At 44.3% G+C, this 18,453-nt stretch overlaps 1 protein-coding gene across 3 annotated transcripts in view; it reads left to right on the top strand.

Moving 5' to 3' along the window:
- Nucleotides 1–11,378, top strand: part of rcan2 (regulator of calcineurin 2) — a 125,450-nt gene extending 114,072 nt beyond the window's left edge. For all 3 annotated transcript variants that reach the window (XM_036975851.2, XM_036975852.2, XM_090232887.1), the window contains one exon: nt 7,362–11,378. In XM_036975851.2, the coding sequence (XP_036831746.1) occupies nt 7,362–7,516 (155 nt within the window). In that variant the 3' untranslated portion in view covers nt 7,517–11,378. The remainder of the gene's footprint in view (nt 1–7,361) is intronic.
- The last annotated feature ends 7,075 nt before the right edge of the window (nt 11,379–18,453 follow it).

The following is an 18,453-nucleotide window of genomic DNA, read 5'->3' as shown; positions in this document are numbered from 1 at the left end:
GACATGAGGTCAGGGAATCGCTGTGCTTGAAGATGACTGTGGTTAAACAGTGTATTTGGAGTAGAGGGTAAATGGTATGTACTGTAAGCAAGTGGGAATGGTTATTATCTGACATGTTTAGAACATTCCAAGTGCAGCAGCTAAAATGTGATTGGGCTAACAATAACGATGCCTTGGTGGTAGTAGCACTTCAATGATAAGGCCTGGTCGTATATGCCTTTTATGTCATGGAATAGAGTGCAGTATGTATATGAATGTAGACTCTGATGTGCAGTTTGTATAGAAACATTTTATTTTAAAGCTCTACCTTTTAAACTGTAAACATTACAGGCGCTTACCATAGCTATCTGTCATACATCATTAGTGTATGTTTGTGTGTATGCGTACGTGCATACTCTGTAGTGTGTGTGTGTGTGTGTGTGTGTGTGTGTGTGTGTGTGTGTGTGTGTGTGTGTGTGTGAGAGAGAGAGTGAGAGCGCATTTCAGGCTTTTATTATTTTATTCTTCAGAGTATTAGTGGAGAAGCTTTAGGGTTAGCACTACTGGAAGTGTGTGTGTGTGGAGAGGAAGTGTGTGTGTGTGTCTTGTGTGTGTGTCGTGTGTGTGTCTTGTGTGTGTGTGTTTGCACTGGCAATTTTAGCATGTAAATCTTGGTGTGGCAAGATTTGCATGCCAGCAAAGCCACTACACAACACTAAACAATACATTAATTGCGCTATAATGGTGACAAACGGTGCCCACAAATTGTTAGGGCCTCCATAAAGCTGTCCCAACAGCAGTCCCAACATCATACCACTGATACACCTGGGTATCAGCGGAGCCTTGTCTGGCAGTGAAACAGTTCATTCAGCCTAATTTACTGCCTTTTAAAAAAACATAGCTGGTATGGCTGACTTACTTTAACAAATCTGGTGTCTACTGACAATTGAGATGTACAAACTATGGCATAAGGGAACAATGAGTGGATAAGAGGCAATCCTTCATTTCGATTAAGTCATTAGTGAGCGAGCTAGGACGGACGTAGTCAATATAACTTTTGAAATGTACAGCGACAGAATTCAGAACATGGGCTGTTCTTACAGTATTCTCCCTGTACACCAAGTCAGAACGGCAGGATAAATAAAGGGGTATATAAACAGACAATGAAAGCTCTTACAATATTCGATGATGACATTTCTCTAAAACAGGCTATAGGCTACATGTGCACCACTAAGTCAGAACAGTAGGCTAAGTTATGAGGGGGAATGGGCCAAATGATTAGGGTGAGGCACATGGGCTACTAACAGCTTACTACACAACGTACATTTAGTATTACTTTCTTAGCTACAGAATACATATATCCCTGGAATATTACATCATTTATGCAGCAGCATACAATACATTTTTGGACTCACCTTGTTGTGCTGTGCTCACTTGAACAGGAAGATGGCTCGGCGGTCCTTCTTGTGGGCAAATTTTGTCATAAAACTTTGTCATCAAAGTCTGGCATTCTCTGGATTTATGGTGCTTTCAAGGCAACTGGGAAGTCTGAAAAAAAACAAGGTTGAATCATGATGTCAGTGATCTTCAGGTCGGAGCTCTAGAAAGGGGCCAGAGTTGCCGACTTGGGATTCCGAGTAGGGTGACTGTTCAAAACGTATTTTTCCAGTCGGAGCTAGTTTTTTTCAGGTTTCCAGTTGTCTTGAACTCACTGAAGTCTGAGATTTTCCAGTTCTGAGTTTCCAGTTGCTTTGAACGTTGCAGAAGTCACCTGGCTTGACAGCATGGCCAATGTATTCAACCTTTTCTGGTTCATGGTTTTGCATGTGAATGTTTATCCTTTTAAGTTCGGAAAAGAGACACTTTCAGACGGATGCTTTAAATCCTTAAATCCAGACTTGGACCACACACCCTATCCACCGAATAGCAGGCAGGTGAAGCAAAATAGGGATTGCTTTGCAACACTTGCAGTTAGACACGGATTCCTTCCAAACCACTCATTGTTGAAGTTGCAATTTCCAACTTGTTGTGTAATATTTATGTCCAATGGCCGATGAGCACCGATACGGTTTATCTATGGGTTTTCTTCATATGACAAGGATCGAAAAGGATTTGCCAGTAGATTGTAGATGTGATTCATGATGATTACTGCTTGTCTAGCTTGCTAGCAACGATTTTGAAATCAGTCCAATCAAAGCTACGATAGATATAATGTGATTTGTCATTATTTCATCTGTGGTCAATGACCTTGAGCCTTCTTGGATGGGCACTTCTAATGTAAAATCTATAGCAGCACCCAAGGGGGCTTGAACTTTCAAGCTCTCCCTGTAGATTTTGCGGTGACGTAATGTCCCCATGAGTGACAGAACACTGAGCCAATCACGGCGCAACTAGAGAAGATTACCAACCCCTACTCTCTGTATTTTTCCTGGCTGCCCACCATAGAAAGCACTGAGCTAGACTGTAACAAGTAAGAAAGCACTGAGCTAGACTGTAACAAGTAAGAAAGCACTGAGCTAGACTGTAACAAGTAAGAAAGCACTGAGCTAGACTGTAACAAGTAAGAAAGCACTGAGCTAGACTGTAACAAGTAAGAAAGCACTGAGCTAGACTGTAACAAGTAAGAAAGCACTGAGCTAGACTGTAACAAGTAAGAAAGCACTGAGCTAGACTGTAACAAGTAAGAAAGCACTGAGCTAGACTGTAACAAGTAAGAAAGCACTGAGCTAGACTGTAACAAGTAAGAAAGCACTGAGCTAGACTGTAACAAGTAAGAAAGCACTGAGCTAGACTGTAACAAGTAAGAAAGCAAAAATGTATGCAGCTTTATTAACTCAATATATATATTTTTACATTGTTATCAAACTGATATATGACATGTATTTAATGCCAAAATAACAAACAAAACAGTAACAAACCAGGTGGGGCTCAAAACAGGTGAATGACGGGTCGCCATAGTGTGTGTATGTGTTTGTGTGTAAGTGTGTGTTTTTTCCATCCAGTGCAGTGTTTCCACATGCACGCCAGCCTTCAGAGAGACTAGCTGAGTGTAGTGTGATTACGGCTCCAGCAGTCTGCCTCCCTCCAACACAAGCACTCGTTAAGGAGAGAATGCTTTTGTTGTTCCCAGCTTGTTTACAAGGCACGTATCCAGCCTTTCACTCGCTCTCTCACTAAGCCTGAGAAATAAAAACATTTGAGACGCATCTGTGGGCAAGGGGGTCGTCAAGATGTGTGTCAGCAGGCAGGGCAGCGCTGTACAATTACTATACCAGGGTCTGGAGCTGAAGGAACAGTGCTACAGTACTGTAGTAATACTGTAGTAATACTGTAGTAATACAGTGAAATCATGCCTGGGTGTATTGGCCCTTACAGTATACAGTAGAATAGATAAGGTCTTTAACGTTTTTATTCCACATTCTAGTCATTTAGCAGACTCTCTTATCCAGAGCTAATTGCAGGTAGTGCGTTCACTTTAAGTTAGCAAGTTGGGACAACCACATATCAAAGCCGTAATAAGTGCTAGTGTTCTTCAATAAAGCAGCTCAAAGCCAGTGCTGGTAAGAAAATGTTTCCACACTAGAACAGATGATGTCAGTGAATGTTATGCAGCAAACATATCAAATCAAATGTTATTGGTTGCGTACACATATTTTGCAAATGTTATCGCAGGTGCAGCAAAATGCTTAGGTTTGTAGCGCCGACAGCGCAGTAATACCTAAACAATACAAAACAATACACACAAATGTGATATATCAGAACGAGCCATGTCAGGAGTCCGGAATATAAATATACATGTATATTTAAGCAATCAGGCCCGATGAGGTGTGGTATATGGCCAATATACCACAGCTACGGACTGTTCGTAGGTCGCATACCCGTGGTATACGGTCTCATATACAACGGCTGTCAGCCAATCAGCATTCAGGGCTCAAACCACCCAGTTTATAAATATATGTATATAATGGTGTGTATAGACAGTATGGACAGGAAATGAATAGGAAAGGTGTGTACAGCAGCAGTCAAACGCTCCTGAAGGAATAGTTGCCTCTCCCATAACGGGGTTAACTCTGTACCAGAAGAGCAGTCCTATGCTGTAGTCTATTACACCTGTTTATTTTGGGACTGTTGCTAAGGAATGTTGTATATTTAAGAAACGGTGATTCAGAGAGTGTATTATTTGAAGTGTTTGGCCTGGCTTGAAAGAATGCTGTAAAAGTAGCTGTACTGTGTTAGTGGGCCTAGGTCACGCTGAAGCCCAAAGAGAAAGACCATCACGTCCAGCTGTCCATCTGTCCTTCCACCCCCACACACACTCTCCGCATGGTACGAGCCACTAGGTGCCATCCATTTTTATCCTGGTTAATACATAGCTTTGATAGGAGCTGGCCAGGTGGGTTGTGGCTGGACAGGCGTTCATTGCCATGGGGTTAGAGATGGTGAGCTTACTGCATGCAGTACAGTCCCTACACACACACACACACACACACACACACACACACACACACACACACACACACACACACGCAGAGCCCCTTTATTAGCAGAGCCTGAAATAGCAGGGATAATGCCAGGCGCATGTGCTGTGAATGACAATGAGCTGTGTGTGTGTTCGCGCGCACACGCGCGTATGTGCATGCGTGTGTATGTCATTATGTGATAATTAGCTGTAATGTTGTCGTTATCAGAACCCCTGAGACGTACTAAATGACAGATGATAGCTAGGGTATACTGTATAACAGCTCTTAAGGAGAGTATTGAACCCCCAGTGTGGAGAAGAGTGTGTGTTCTTGGGCTCTGTAGCTGATCCGGGAGTGAGTTGACTGATACTGATACAGTTCCATTATGTTGTTCTGAGTACTGGGCGTGTGCTGAGCCTCTATTATCCCCGACTCATTCTCTTCCTCTCAGTACCTCCCCTTCTCTCTCTATTTCCTTTTCTCTCTTTTCTCTGCTTTCTGCATTCCTCTCCCTCTCTCCCCCTCGCTCCCCCTCCCCCTCTCTACCTCTTTCCCCCTCCCCCTCTCCCTCTCTCCCTCTTTCTGACTCTGACTGTCTGACCCGGAGCGACAGCACGCAGCAGCATTGACGTCACCCAGCGGTTGGCTGAGGAGCCCAGTCCTCAGGAGAAATGGAGGGAGGGAGGGAATGAGGGAGGGAGGATATTGCTTCAGTCCTCCCTGAGTTCAGGTCCTCCTAATCAGAGAACTACATAGTCTTTCTGTATATTAAGCTTCTGCCCTCAATTCTCACATGACCGTTTAGTAATTATGAGGAGAAAATCCTCACCCAGGTTGAGTTTGCCTCACCTCACTGATTTCGTGTCTCTCTTGGAACCAGGGCTCCCTCTTGAGGTCATGTACACGTTTATATTTTCAAATGTCTTGTCCTGACCATCTCTTTCTCTCTCCCCCCTCTGTCTCTCTCTCTCTCTCTAGATCAGCTTTAATATTGCATATAGATTGTAGCTTCCGTCAATGTAATTATCTGCATAATTTCCAATCCAATATATATATATACATTTAAAAAATATATATTTTCCTTTATTACTTTCTAACCCTACCACTCCTTCCCTAATTGGAGTAAACTAGTGAACAACAACGCTTAGGCTTCTACTCCCAGCCTCTATATACTATATACATTTTACGTGCACAATATTGTTTTACATTAGTTATCTAGTTGATATTAGTTGTTATTACTCCCAACCTTCAGCTCCAGTCAACCCCTCCCATCTATCTCTTAACACCATCCATATTGGATTTCTATTTGCCATGTATTTTTCAACTGTGCTGTGATGATCTCTCTCTCTCTCCCGTCTCTCTCTCTCTCTCCCATCTCTCTCTCTATCTATTCCGTCTCTCTCTCTCTCTCTATTCCGTCTCTCTCTCTCTCTCTATTCCGTCTCTCTCTCTCCCATCTCTCTCTCTCTCTCCCATCTCTCTCTCTCTCTCCCGTCTCTCTCTCTCTCTCTCTCTCTCTCATGTCTCTCTCTCTCTCTCTCTCCGTCTCTCTCTCTCTCTCTCTCCCGTCTCTCTCTCGCTCCCGTCTCTCTCTCTCTCTCTCCCGTCTCTCTCTCTCTCCCTCTCTCTCTCTCTCATGTCTCTCTCTCTCCCGTCTCTCTCTCTCTCTCTCTCTCCCGTCTCTCTCTCTCTCTCTCTCTCTCTCTCCCTCTCTCTCTCTCTCATGTCTCTCTCTCTCCCGTCTCTCTCTCTCTCTCTCTCTCTCTCTCTCTCTCTCTCCCGTCTCTCTCTCTCCCGTCTCTCTCTTTCTCTCTCCTGTCTCTCTCTCTCTCTCTCTCCCGTCTCTCTCTCTCTCCCGTCTCTCTCTCTCTCTCTCTCCCGTCTCTCTCTCTCTCTCTCTCTCCCGTCTCTCTCTCTCTCTCTCTCTCTCTCTCTCTCCCGTCTCTCTCTCTCCCGTCTCTCTCTCTCTCTCTCCCCCGTCTCTCTCTCTCTCCCGTCTCTCTCTCTCTCTCTCTCTCTCTCTCTCTCTCCCGTCTCTCTCTCACGTCTCTCTCTCTCTCTCTCTCCCCCGTCTCTCTCTCTCCCGTCTCTCTCTCCCGTCTCTCTCTCTCTCTCTCTCTCTCTCCCGTCTCTCTCTCTCTCCCGTCTCTCTCTCTCTCTCCCGTCTCTCTCTCTCTCTCTCTCCCTCTCTCTCTCTCTCATGTCTCTCTCTCTCCCGTCTCTCTCTCTCTCTCTCTCTCCCGTCTCTCTCTATCTCTCTCTCTCTCTCTCCCGTCTCTCTCTCTCTCTCTCTCTCTCTCTCCCGTCTCTCTCTCCCGTCTCTCTCTTTCTCTCTCCTGTCTCTCTCTCTCTCTCTCTCTCTCTCTCCCGTCTCTCTCTCTCTCTCTCCCGTCTCTCTCTCTCTCTCTCTCCCGTCTCTCTCTCTCTCCCGTCTCTCTCCCTCTCTCTCTCTCGCTCTCCCGTCTCTCTCTCTCCCGTCTCTCTCTCTCTCTCTCCCGTCTCTCTCTCTCTCCCGTCTCTCTCTCTCTCTCTCTCCCGTCTCTCTCTCCCGTCTCTCTCTCTCTCTCTCCCCCGTCTCTCTCTCTCCCGTCTCTCTCTCTCTCCCGTCTCTCTCTCTCTCCCGTCTCTCTCTCTCTCTCTCCCGTCTCTCTCTCTCTCTCTCCCATCTCTCTCTCTCTCCCGTCTCTCTCTCTCTCTCTCTCTCCCGTCTCTCTCTCTCCCGTCTCTCTCTCTCTCTCTCCCGTCTCTCTCTCCCGTCTCTCTCTCTCCCGTCTCTCTCTCTCCCGTCTCTCTCTCCCGTCTCTCTCTCCCATCTCTCTCTCTCTCCCGTCTCTCTCTCTCTCTCCTGTCTCTCTCTCTCTCTCTCCCGTCTCTCTCTCTCCCGTCTCTCTCTCTCTCTCCCGTCTCTCTCTCTGTCTACAGGAGAGAAGTTTGAGCTGCATGCTGGAACAGAGTCCACCCCCAGTGTTGTTGTCCATGTCTGCGACAGCGACACCGAGGAAGTCGAGGAACCAAAGAATTGCCCCAAACCAAAAATCATCCAGACCCGGCGCCCTGACCTTCCTACTTCTCACTGAACTCTGTCCCCCTTCCACTTCCTGTCGTAACATCGTCATCTGGAGGAAGGAGAATCGATCCCCTGTCTCTCTCTCACAGGAACAATCCCCGTGTTCAGCACTCCCCACCCTACGGCCGCCTCGCCCGGGCCAGAAGGGGAGTGCTCTCTGTTACTCATCCTCGTCGACATACAGCCGTTGATGTGCTACATGTATGATTGTGTTGGCAATACTCCATACTTACATCAAGATTCAGCCACCATACTCTCAGTGATTGGTTCCTATCTGTATGATTCTGTTGTTGTAATGTCACACAGTTTGCAGTGATGGGGCAGCACCTTGCTTTGAGCTCGGCCTCTGATTGGCTTAGGGGTTGTGGCAAATGCCAGTGTAAAGAAGCCCATTGGTCGCCTTTATAGACGTGTGTTAGCTTTGCTCTCGCTCCACTGCGTATGTACCACAAGCACTGACGATGAATAGCGCTTCTCTCATTAGGGCATGCTAGCTACTGAGGTGGTGGGATGAGTTGAAGTAACCTGAAGGAGCATTATGGTAAATGGTCAATACTTTGTCCTATAGTCCCCTTAAAGTTGGGTTATTCATCGTGTTATCAGTGCTGTCTGTCGACCATGGGAATTCTTTCAATCTCGCCAATGCATGCACTGGTCTGATCTAGTTTGTGTGTTTACTTTGTTCCGTTTTCTGTATGTAGCTGTCAATTTGACCTCTCTTCTCTCTTCGCTAACTTCTCTCTTTTATCTCCCTGTGTTTTCTGGCTACCGGTGTCCTTCACAGAAAACAAGGCTATTAACAGTTACAATCCATGCATCTTACAGGGAAAGATTATGTACAATGACATTTCTGTGATTGTTCCTCAGTGTGAATTTTTCTGTGTCCATGTCTTGTCCCTGAAAGTCTGTTTGAAGAAAAGGGAGTAGAAGAAAACAAAAGAAAAAAACATAACAAAGAAAAAAATGCAATGCCTGGTGGCCACCTTTTCCTCATTGGCTGAAATGGAGAGCCAATCATATATCATCACGTGAAGCCAGTCTATAAAGTGCATGGTTATGGTTTTTATAGAGATATTGTGTTGTCTGAGAACCGTGGCTCAGTCATGGGATTTCCTCGTGTTTCCTTTATGTGCCTCTGTAGGGAGCGAGAAAGAAACATTTATTCAAACTCACCACGAAGAAAATAAATGCATGATGACGATCCTGAGAGGAAAAAAATAATGTTATTATAGAGTTACACAAATCTTCCAAGTGCTATTACACAGTTTCTGTCGAGATGGTCAAGGGGAATTACATACTGTACTCACACACACAACCATGTTTGTTTTCCTTTATTGTGTGTTTTGTTTTTCCTGTGTTGGTTCAATGAGTGTCTTCTTGGTGTGCCTGATTTAACTTATAGGCAGTAGAACAAGCCCTGTACAAATTGGACCTCCCTGTCTATTTGTGGAGAACTGGCGTTGTGATACATTTTCTATTGTCCAAACTATTGACCCTTCCTGTTTCAGACATTGCACCTACACTCTGATTCTACATTACTGTGACCCACTGATTCAACCCTGGGTGCTTTTATACACTAACGCCTTACTCTAAACCCTCACTGTAACCCCTCACTGTAACCCCTCACTCTAAACCCTCACTGTAACCCCTCACTGTAACCCCTCACTGTAACCCCTCACTGTAACCCCTCACTGTAACCCCTCACCGTAACCCCTCACTGTAACCCCTCACTCCAACCCCTCACTGTAACCCCTCACTGTAACCCCTCACTCTAAACCCTCACTGTAACCCCTCACTGTAACCCCTCACTGTAACCCCTCACTCTAAACCCTCACTGTAACCCCTCACTGTAACCCCTCACTCTAAACCCTCACTGTAACCTCTCATTGTACATCATTCCAATCCCCATCTCTGATAACGATGGCTCAAATGATCAGATTTGATAACCCAGTTCAAAGTGCACTAACTGAAATTATTTTTTAATTCCAACCAGTTCCAGTAGGTTGTAGTTTAATTCCAACCAGTTCCAGTAGGTTGTAGTTTAATTCCAACCAGCTCCAGTAGGTTGTAGTTTTATTCCAACAAGCTCCAGTAGGATGTAGTTTAATTCCAACCAGTTCCAGTAGGATGTAGTTTAATTCCAACCAGTTCCAGTAGGTTGTAGTTTTATTCCAACCAGCTCCAGTAGGTTGTAGTTTTATTCCAACCAGCTCCAGTAGGTTGTAGTTTTATTCCAACCAGTTCCAGTAGGTTGTAGTTTAATTCCAACCAGCTCCAGTAGGTTGTAGTTTTATTCCAACCAGTTCCAGTAGGTTGTAGTTTAATTCCAACCAGCTCCAGTAGGTTGTAGTTTTATTCCAACCAGCTCCAGTAGGTTGTAGTTTTATTCCAACCAGTTCCAGTAGGTTGTAGTTTAATTCCAACCAGCTCCAGTAGGTTGTAGTTTTATTCCAACCAGCTCCAGTAGGTTGTAGTTTTATTCCAACCAGCGCCAGTAGGATGTAGTTTTATTCCAACCAGCTCCAGTAGGTTGTAGTTTTATTCCAACCAGCTCCAGTAGGATGTAGTTTAATTCCAACCAGTTCCAGTAGGTTGTAGTTTTATTCCAACAAGCTCCAGTAGGATGTAGTTTAATTCCAACCAGTTCCAGTAGGTTGTAGTTTTATTCCAACAAGCTCCAGTAGGATGTAGTTTAATTCCAACCAGTTCCAGTAGGTTGTAGTTTTATTCCAACAAGCTCCAGTAGGATGTAGTTTAATTCCAACCAGTTCCAGTAGGTTGTAGTTTAATTCCAACCAGTTCCAGTAGGTTGTAGTTTTATTCCAACAAGCTCCAGTAGGATGTAGTTTAATTCCAACCACTTCCAGTAGGTTGTAGTTTAATTCCAACCAGTTCCAGTAGGATGTAGTTTAATTCCAACCAGTTCCAGTAGGTTGTAGTTTAATTCCAACCAGTTCCAGTAGGTTGTAGTTTAATTCCAACCAGTTCCAGTAGGTTGTAGTTTAATTTCAACCAGCTCCAGTAGGTTATATTTTTATTTTACCTGCAATATTTTCCTATCTGTTATTGTATAACATTTAGTCATTCTAATCGATATTTTAAGCAGATCAAATGATGTTGGTAATAATGAGCCACTATCCTTGTGGAAGTCATAGACTTCAAATGAAATTGAATACAGGCCCGTTCCTAAAAACACCAGGTTTGAATCATGTATTGTAAATGGTGCATATCAAATGTTTACAATAGTGTATTCCTCTTCCTTGTTTTATTTCATACATGCTTTAAGACACTGCTTTAAGACACTGTTCCCTCACTGTATGGTCAGAAGAACCAGACACAACACATGCCACTGTCCCAAGTATGTACTACAGCCACCATTACTACCCTCAATGAGGTGACTTGTATACATGCAATGGTTTTTGTTCTGGACTTTGGTGTCTTTCGCCTAGACCTCGGATCTGTTGAATCTGCGCTACAATCTGCGCTACAATCTGCGCTACAATCCTCCAAACGTAAACACAATAGACACTATGTACCTGTGTATGATTCAACATGTCCCGATATTTGTATTTTATTTTCAAATTAAAATCATTATGTTATTATCTGTTTCTTCTAAGAGTCCGTTGGATTGGAAGGGAATATCAGTGATGGAGGTAACCAGTATGTGTATTGTGTAAAAATAGTGTATGACCATCAATGTACTTGTCATTCTACACGTAACGTTACAACAACCTGCCTGCCTACACTAAGGAGACATATCTGTATATATTAATCAATACTATTTTTACTGCATTTTTGTACAAATATTCATGGTAGCCATGTACAAGTAGTTCAAATGATTCTATGGTAGTATTAAAATAGTTTGGTTTTAATGAATTGTCTCGTGTTGTTATTTCGCGGCTCTGTTGCTATCGGCCTACTGATTGTATAGGGAAATGAAAAGCGTCTACATCACCTCCCCAGCCCAGCCCCCATTTACATGGCTCCTTCTTGTAAAGTCTCCCCATTCAGCTAACCGTCACTCCATCCCCTTTAATTCCCTTCCTTGTGGAACATCAGTGTGTAAGGCTGGCCACGGCCAATTCGGCGCCAGTCAAGTTGTTTTTCTCATCACCATTGTACAGTGTTTCATTTTGAACAAAGAGGACATGACTGTGATAAACGCAACATTCACCTCATCTCTCTCCATCTCTTTCCCTTCCACCCTCTCTCGCTCTCTCTCTCTCTCCCGTTTGTTCCTTATTGCTTTATCCTCTGTTGGAGATCGCTTGTTATTCCCCTCACTCCACTGTTGCCGTGGGTTTCTAGGGTGATGCTGACGCAACAGCCGTCAATCATGGTGGTGTTTCCAGTGCCCGCACCTTCTAGTGTGGATGACAGGTTACAATATGACGCTGATGTTCATTGTTCAGTCAGGGGGCTACAGGCTATGTTTATGAAGGTTTCAACTTTTTGTCCTTGCTGTAGAACAGAAATGACATGAGAAGTGGTGCTTTGACTCTCCCTCCTTTCCTCTCTTCTCCTCAGTCTCCTGCCTCCTTCTAGCTGTTCGGTCATCCAGAAAACAAACCACTCACTAACTGGCTCCCATATAGACATGTAGAAACCACAGGCTTGGACCGTCTCATAGGATGAGAATAAAGCCTGCTTATAGACACAACAGTGACATGAATCATCGTTATTGCCAAACATGTAACATTCACCAGGGTTGTAGAGTAACAGATTGTTTTATGGGTTAGAGTTAGGGTTAGGGTTTAGGGTTAGAGTTAGGGTTAGGGTTTAGGGTTAGAGTTAGGGTTAGGGTTTAGGGTTAGGGTTTAGGGTTAGAGTTAGGGTTAGGGTTAGAGTTAGGGTTAGGGTTAGAGTTAGGGTTAGAGTTAGGGTTTAGGGTTAGAGTTAGAGTTAGGGTTAGGGTTAGGGTTTAGGGTTAGAGTTAGGGTTAGGGTTAGAGTTAGGGTTAGAGTTAGGGTTTAGGGTTAGAGTTAGGGTTAGGGTTTAGGGTTAGAGTTAGGGTTAGGGTTTAGGGTTAGAGTTAGGGTTAGAGTTTAGGGTTAGAGTTAGGGTTAGAGTTTAGGGTTAGAGTTAGGGTTTAGGGTTAGAGTTAGGGTTAGGGTTTAGGGTTAGAGTTAGGGTTTAGGGTTAGAGTTAGGGTTAGGGTTTAGGGTTAGAGTTAGGGTTAGGGTTTAGGGTTAGAGTTAGGGTTAGGGTTTAGGGTTAGAGTTAGGGTTAGAGTTTAGGGTTAGAGTTAGGGTTAGAGTTAGAGTTAGAGTTAGGGTTAGAGTTAGGGTTAGGGCTTAGGGTTAGAGTTAGGGTTAGAGTTTAGGGTTAGAGTTTAGGGTTAGGGTTTAGGGTTAGAGTTTAGGGTTAGAGTTAGGGTTAGAGTTTAGGGTTAGAGTTAGGGTTAGAGTTAGAGTTAGAGTTAGGGTTAGAGTTAGGGTTAGGGTTTAGGGTTAGAGTTAGGGTTAGAGTTTAGGGTTAGAGTTAGGGTTAGGGTTTAGGGTTAGAGTTAGGGTTAGGGTTTAGGGTTAGAGTTAGGGTTAGAGTTTAGGGTTAGAGTTAGAGTTAGGGTTAGAGTTAGAGTTAGAGTTAGGGTTAGGGTTAGGGTTAGAGTTAGGGTTAGAGTTAGAGTTAGGGTTAGAGTTAGGGTTAGAGTTAGGGTTAGAGTTAGAGTTAGGGTTAGAGTTAGGGTTAGAGTTAGGGTTAGAGTTAGAGTTAGGGTTAGAGTTAGAGTTAGGGTTAGGGTTTAGGGTTAGAGTTAGGGTTAGAGTTAGGGTTAGAGTTAGGGTTAGAGTTAGAGTTAGGGTTAGGGTTAGAGTTAGGGTTAGAGTTAGGGTTAGGGTTAGGGTTAGAGTTAGAGTTAGAGTTAGGGTTAGAGTTAGGGTTAGGGTTAGAGTTAGAGTTAGGGTTAGAGTTAGGGTTAGAGTTAGGGTTAGGGTTAGAGTTAGGGTTAGGGTTAGAGTTAGGGTTTCAGCTCTAAGTGCAATGTATTATCAGTCTAGGTTTAGGGTAATACATTGTGGAGCTGAAACCCTAGAATGGTAATACAGTGCACTTACAGCTGTTAGACTAACTCTTACCCTATCCTTTCAATGGGTACATGTAACACAATACTGGATTTATTACACTGTGCTTATAGGGGTAATTACACGCTAATAACAAAATGGTAATGCAAAATATGACCATAAAAAATACTTGCTTTATTACTAATAAATTCCATTACTTATTTTCAAAGCAGTGTTTATGTCCAATTTGCTTGCCAAACGTCTAGGTCTTTATGGAGCCGTTAGGAGACAGACCGTAAATAAAGTGTTTGCTGATGAACCTGTGGTTTTCAGTAATAATAATATGAGACTGTGATGCCTGTGAGTAATAGATTAGGATTTACCATCTTCTATTTCATTGCATAGTAAAAATTCACAAAAGACATAAATCAATTTGCCTCTCTGCAGAGCAATCCATGGACCACTAGGAGGCAGTAAATACCTTCCATTTTATAGGCTGCCTGTTTTATGGCCAAATTTAAGCAGCTGAGATTTGATTTTATGGGTGTTATTAAAAGGAATGATCATATCATTATAAAGTGAAATGCCACCATAAAATAATCTATAGCCCCGTTTATACCTGATTATAACTTGCGTCCTTTGTCTTGATTTTGTCCACATTCTGATTGTACCCACATTGTCAGACAGGTGTAGACAATCAAAAGACACATTGTAATGTGTTCAGATCTTTCTGCCCACATCCGGAGGTAGTCAGACAAGCATTGTGTCTGGATATCTTACAAGTGTAAACAGATCTGGACAGAGAAACCATTTATATCATAATTTTTCCACCCTCTAAAATCATTAACAGGTGGCACCATTGAGTGATTACATCAATGTGTCTTACATTAAATTAAAAAATCATATTTTGAAAGAATAGCTGTGAAATGATTTGCATAAAGGAAGGGACTAGGGAATCTGTTCACAATGCAGACACATTGGACGGAAAACAGTTTAATACCATGTGTAGACACATTTCTGGAAATATGGGTACAATCAGAATATAGAGAAGATCAGGACAAAGGACCCATGTTAGTACCAGGTATAAACGGGGCTTTGAATGCCTGTTAGCATGTAGACAATGTTGAAACATCACTATAGAATGCTAGAATGACAGACAGTAGGCCACTCTGTACAATATAATCATTTCAGACCAGCTCTGTCAGTGTTCCATTGATAATATTTATTTAATTGAGTGCATAAATATATCATTTGTTCCTTTGTTGGTAAAAATGTGTGTGTGTGTGCGTATCAGTGGTTGTTTCAGGGGGAGATGCTGTGTGACTTTCTGTATGTGCCTATAGTACATACAGTGGGGAGAACAAGTATTTGATACACTGTCAATTTTGCAGGTTTTCCGACTTACAAAGCATGTAGAGGTCTGTAATTTTTTTATCATAGGTACACTTCAACTGTGAGAGACAGAATCTAAAACCAAAATCCAGATAATCACATTGTATCTTTAAGTAATTAATTTGATACATCAGAAAAGCAGAACTTAATATTTGGTACAGAAACCTTTGTTTGCAATTACAGAGATCATACGTTTCCTGTAGTTCTTGACCAGGTTTGCACACACTGCAGCAGGGATTTTGGCCCACTCCTCCATACAGACCTTCTCCAGATCCTTCAGGTTTCAGGGCTGTCGCTGGGCAATACGGACTTTCAGCTCCCTCCAAAGATTTTCTATTGGGTTCAGGTCTGGAGACTGGCTAGGCCACTCCAGGACCTTGAGATGCTTCTTACGGAGCCACTCCTTAGTTGCCCTGGCTGTGTGTTTCGGGTCGTTGTCATGCTGGAAGACCCAGCCACAACCCATCTTCAATGCTCTTACTGAGGGAAGGAGGTTGTTGGCCAAGATCTCGCGATACATGGCCCCATCCATCCTCCCCTCAGTACGGTGCAGTCGTCCTGTCCCCTTTGCAGAAAAGCATTCCCAAAGAATGATGTTTCCATCTCCATGCTTTACGGTTGGGAGGGTGTTCTTGGGGTTGTACTCATCCTTCTTCTTCCTCCAAATACGGCGAGTGGAGTTTAGACCAAAAAGCTCTATTTTTGTCTCATCAGACCACATGACCTTCTCCCATTCCTCCTCTGGATCATCCAGATGGTCATTGGCAAACTTCAGACGGGCCTGGACATGCGCTGGCTTGAGCAGGGGGACCTTGCGTGCGCTGCAGGATTTTAATCCATGACGGCATAGTGTGTTACTAATGGTTCTCTTTGAGACTGTGGTCCCAGCTCTCTTCAGGTCATTGACCAGGTCCTGCCGCGTAGTTCTGGGCTGATCCCTCACCTTCCTCATGATCATTGATGCCCCACGAGGTGAGATCTTGTATGGAGCCCCAGACCGAGGGTGATTGACCGTCATCTTGAACTTCTTCCATTTTCTAATAATTGCGCCAACAGTTGTTGCCTTCTCACCAAGCTGCTTGCCTATTGTCCTGTAGCCCATCCCAGCCTTGTGCAGGTCTACAATTTTATCCCTGATGTCCTTACACAGCTCTCTGGTCTTGGCCATTGTGGAGAGGTTGGAGTCTGTTTGATTGAGTGTGTGGACAGGTGTCTTTTATACAGGTAACGAGTTCAAACAGGTGCAGTTAATACAGGTAATGAGTGGAGAACAGGAGGGCTACAGGTCTGTGAGAGCCGTAATTGAGAGCCGTATACTTACCGTATACTTATGTCATACAATAAAATGCAAATTAATTACTTAAAAATCATACAATGTGATTTTCTGGATTTTGGTTTTAGATTCCGTCTCTCACAGTTGAAGTGTACCTATGATAAACATTACAGACCTCTACATGCTTTGTAAGTAGGAAAACCTGCAAAATCGGCAGTGTATCAAATACTTGTTCTCCCTACTGTATATGTGAGCATGCTGTTTTGTTTTGTTGAAGCATGTGTGTTTGTGTGTGTGTGTGTGTGTGTGTGTGTGTGTGTGTGTGTGTGTGTGTGTGTGCTCCAGTGCTCTGACCATTTTTGGTCCTGCATCCTGATCCCCAGAGCTAGGCGAGCTGTGCCCAGGCTGTGGTGGCAGATTTGGGGCAGCTGAGGTGGAGGAGCTTAGGGCAGGAGCCACCTGGTCTGGGTCTGGGGATTAGACCAGCCAGCATGGCCTTCAGCTGCCTACTGAAACACCTCAGCAGTTTCACCACAACCAACCTTTACTACCATCATTATGTTTACTGATTTAAACACCTCAGCTGAAAAACCTCACAAGTCTGTCCGTTCGTCCGTCCATCCATCATCCATCCATCCAGTAGAACAATCACTGATTCACCTCACTAACACTCCTCCTTATTAATACATCCAAACCCAACCAAAGACCATGCTTAGGCTCCTGTCGAACTGCAACTCACCCTCACAAAGCCCACATCAGCCGATGAAAACTATTGTTGTTCAGCGGAGGAGTGTTAAGGAGAATGGATTTGAAAAAAATGTCCTGCATGTTTTTTACAGCATCAAAAGATTCTTCAGCGATAGAAAAAGGATTCAGCCCATTTCCTTGGGTTGTTGGGAACAATGGTTTCTATACTGGCTCTGTTCCAGCAGCAGCCCAATGTAAACGGACATGATCACAGCGTATTGGCACGCTGTTTGTTAGTGAAGAGAACCAACGCTACACCAAAGGAATCATATCCTGGAATGCATGTTAATGTTGATGTGCGAGCCCAGCATAAAGCTCTTCTTTGTTTGTGTGGGTTGTCAGTCAGCTCTTTTATTCAAGAGCTGGCTGGCTGCGTAGCTTTGAAGCTGGGTAGCTGGATGGATGGCTGGGTAGCTTGGTATCTGGGTAGCTAGCTGGGTTGCTGGGTAGGTGTCTGGGTACCTGGGAGGCTGGCTGGTTGGCTGGGTAGCTGGGTGTTTGGCTAGCTGACTGGCTGGGTGGGTGGCTGGCTGGGTAGCTGGGTGTTTGGCTGGCTGACTGGCTGGGTGGGTGGCTGGCTGGCTGGGTAGCTGGGTGGGAGGCTGGGTGGCTTGGTAGCTGGGTAGCTAGCTGGGTAGCTGGGTATGTGGCAGGGTAGCTGGCTGGCTGGGTGGGTGGGTAGCTGGGTGACTGGCAGGGTGGGTGGCTGGCAGCGTTGGGCCGATAGGTGCTATTGAGGTTTACAGAGTACTGGGTATGTGAGTGAGTGAGTGAGTGAGTGAGTGAGTGAGTGAGTGAGTGAGTGAGTGAGAGAGAGAGAGAGAGCCTTGTCCTTGACAATAATTTTTTTTAGAGCAGCAGTCTACAGTAAGAAGTACCAGTCAGACATCTTTTAGAGCAGCAGTCTACAGTAAGAAGTACCAGTCAGACATCGTTTAGAGCAGCAGTCTACAGTAAGAAGTACCAGTCAGACATCGTTTAGAGCAGCAGTCTACAGTAAGAAGTACCAGTCAGACATTTTTTAGAGCAGCAGTCTACAGTAAGAAGTACCAGTCAGACATCTTTTAGAGCAGCAGTCTACAGTAAGAAGTACCAGTCAGACATTTTTTAGAGCAGCAGTCTACAGTAAGAAGTACCAGTCAGACATCTTTTAGAGCAGCAGTCTACAGTAAGAAGTACCAGTCAGACATTTTGCTTGACAGCCGATTGTGCATCAATGTGTCCTTCAGCCATTAGTTCTACCCACAGTGCCTTGCTCCAGTCCCTGTGTAGGGAGGGGGACTGCCAGCCTGTGTGTGTGTGTGACGCTGCCCCTCTCTATCTCTCTCTCACTGTGTTATAGTGATGCCAAGCTACACAGGCCCTGGCAGAGGGCTCTCTCCCACTGAGTGTTTGCCTGCGCAAGCCACACACACCCCTCTGACAGATGAGTCAGGGAGTGATCAGAACAAGGCTTAAGGCAAAGATCACAGAAAGGAGGTCATCCAACACACACCAAACACCACGCAACGGAACCAGCCAAACAGCCATACA

This window comes from Oncorhynchus mykiss, chromosome 4 (genome assembly GCF_057628025.1).
Source record: "Oncorhynchus mykiss isolate SJ-2025 chromosome 4, ASM5762802v1, whole genome shotgun sequence".
NCBI classification, from domain to species: Eukaryota; Metazoa; Chordata; class Actinopteri; order Salmoniformes; family Salmonidae; genus Oncorhynchus; species Oncorhynchus mykiss.
This window is presented reverse-complemented; position numbering and strand designations above follow the sequence as displayed.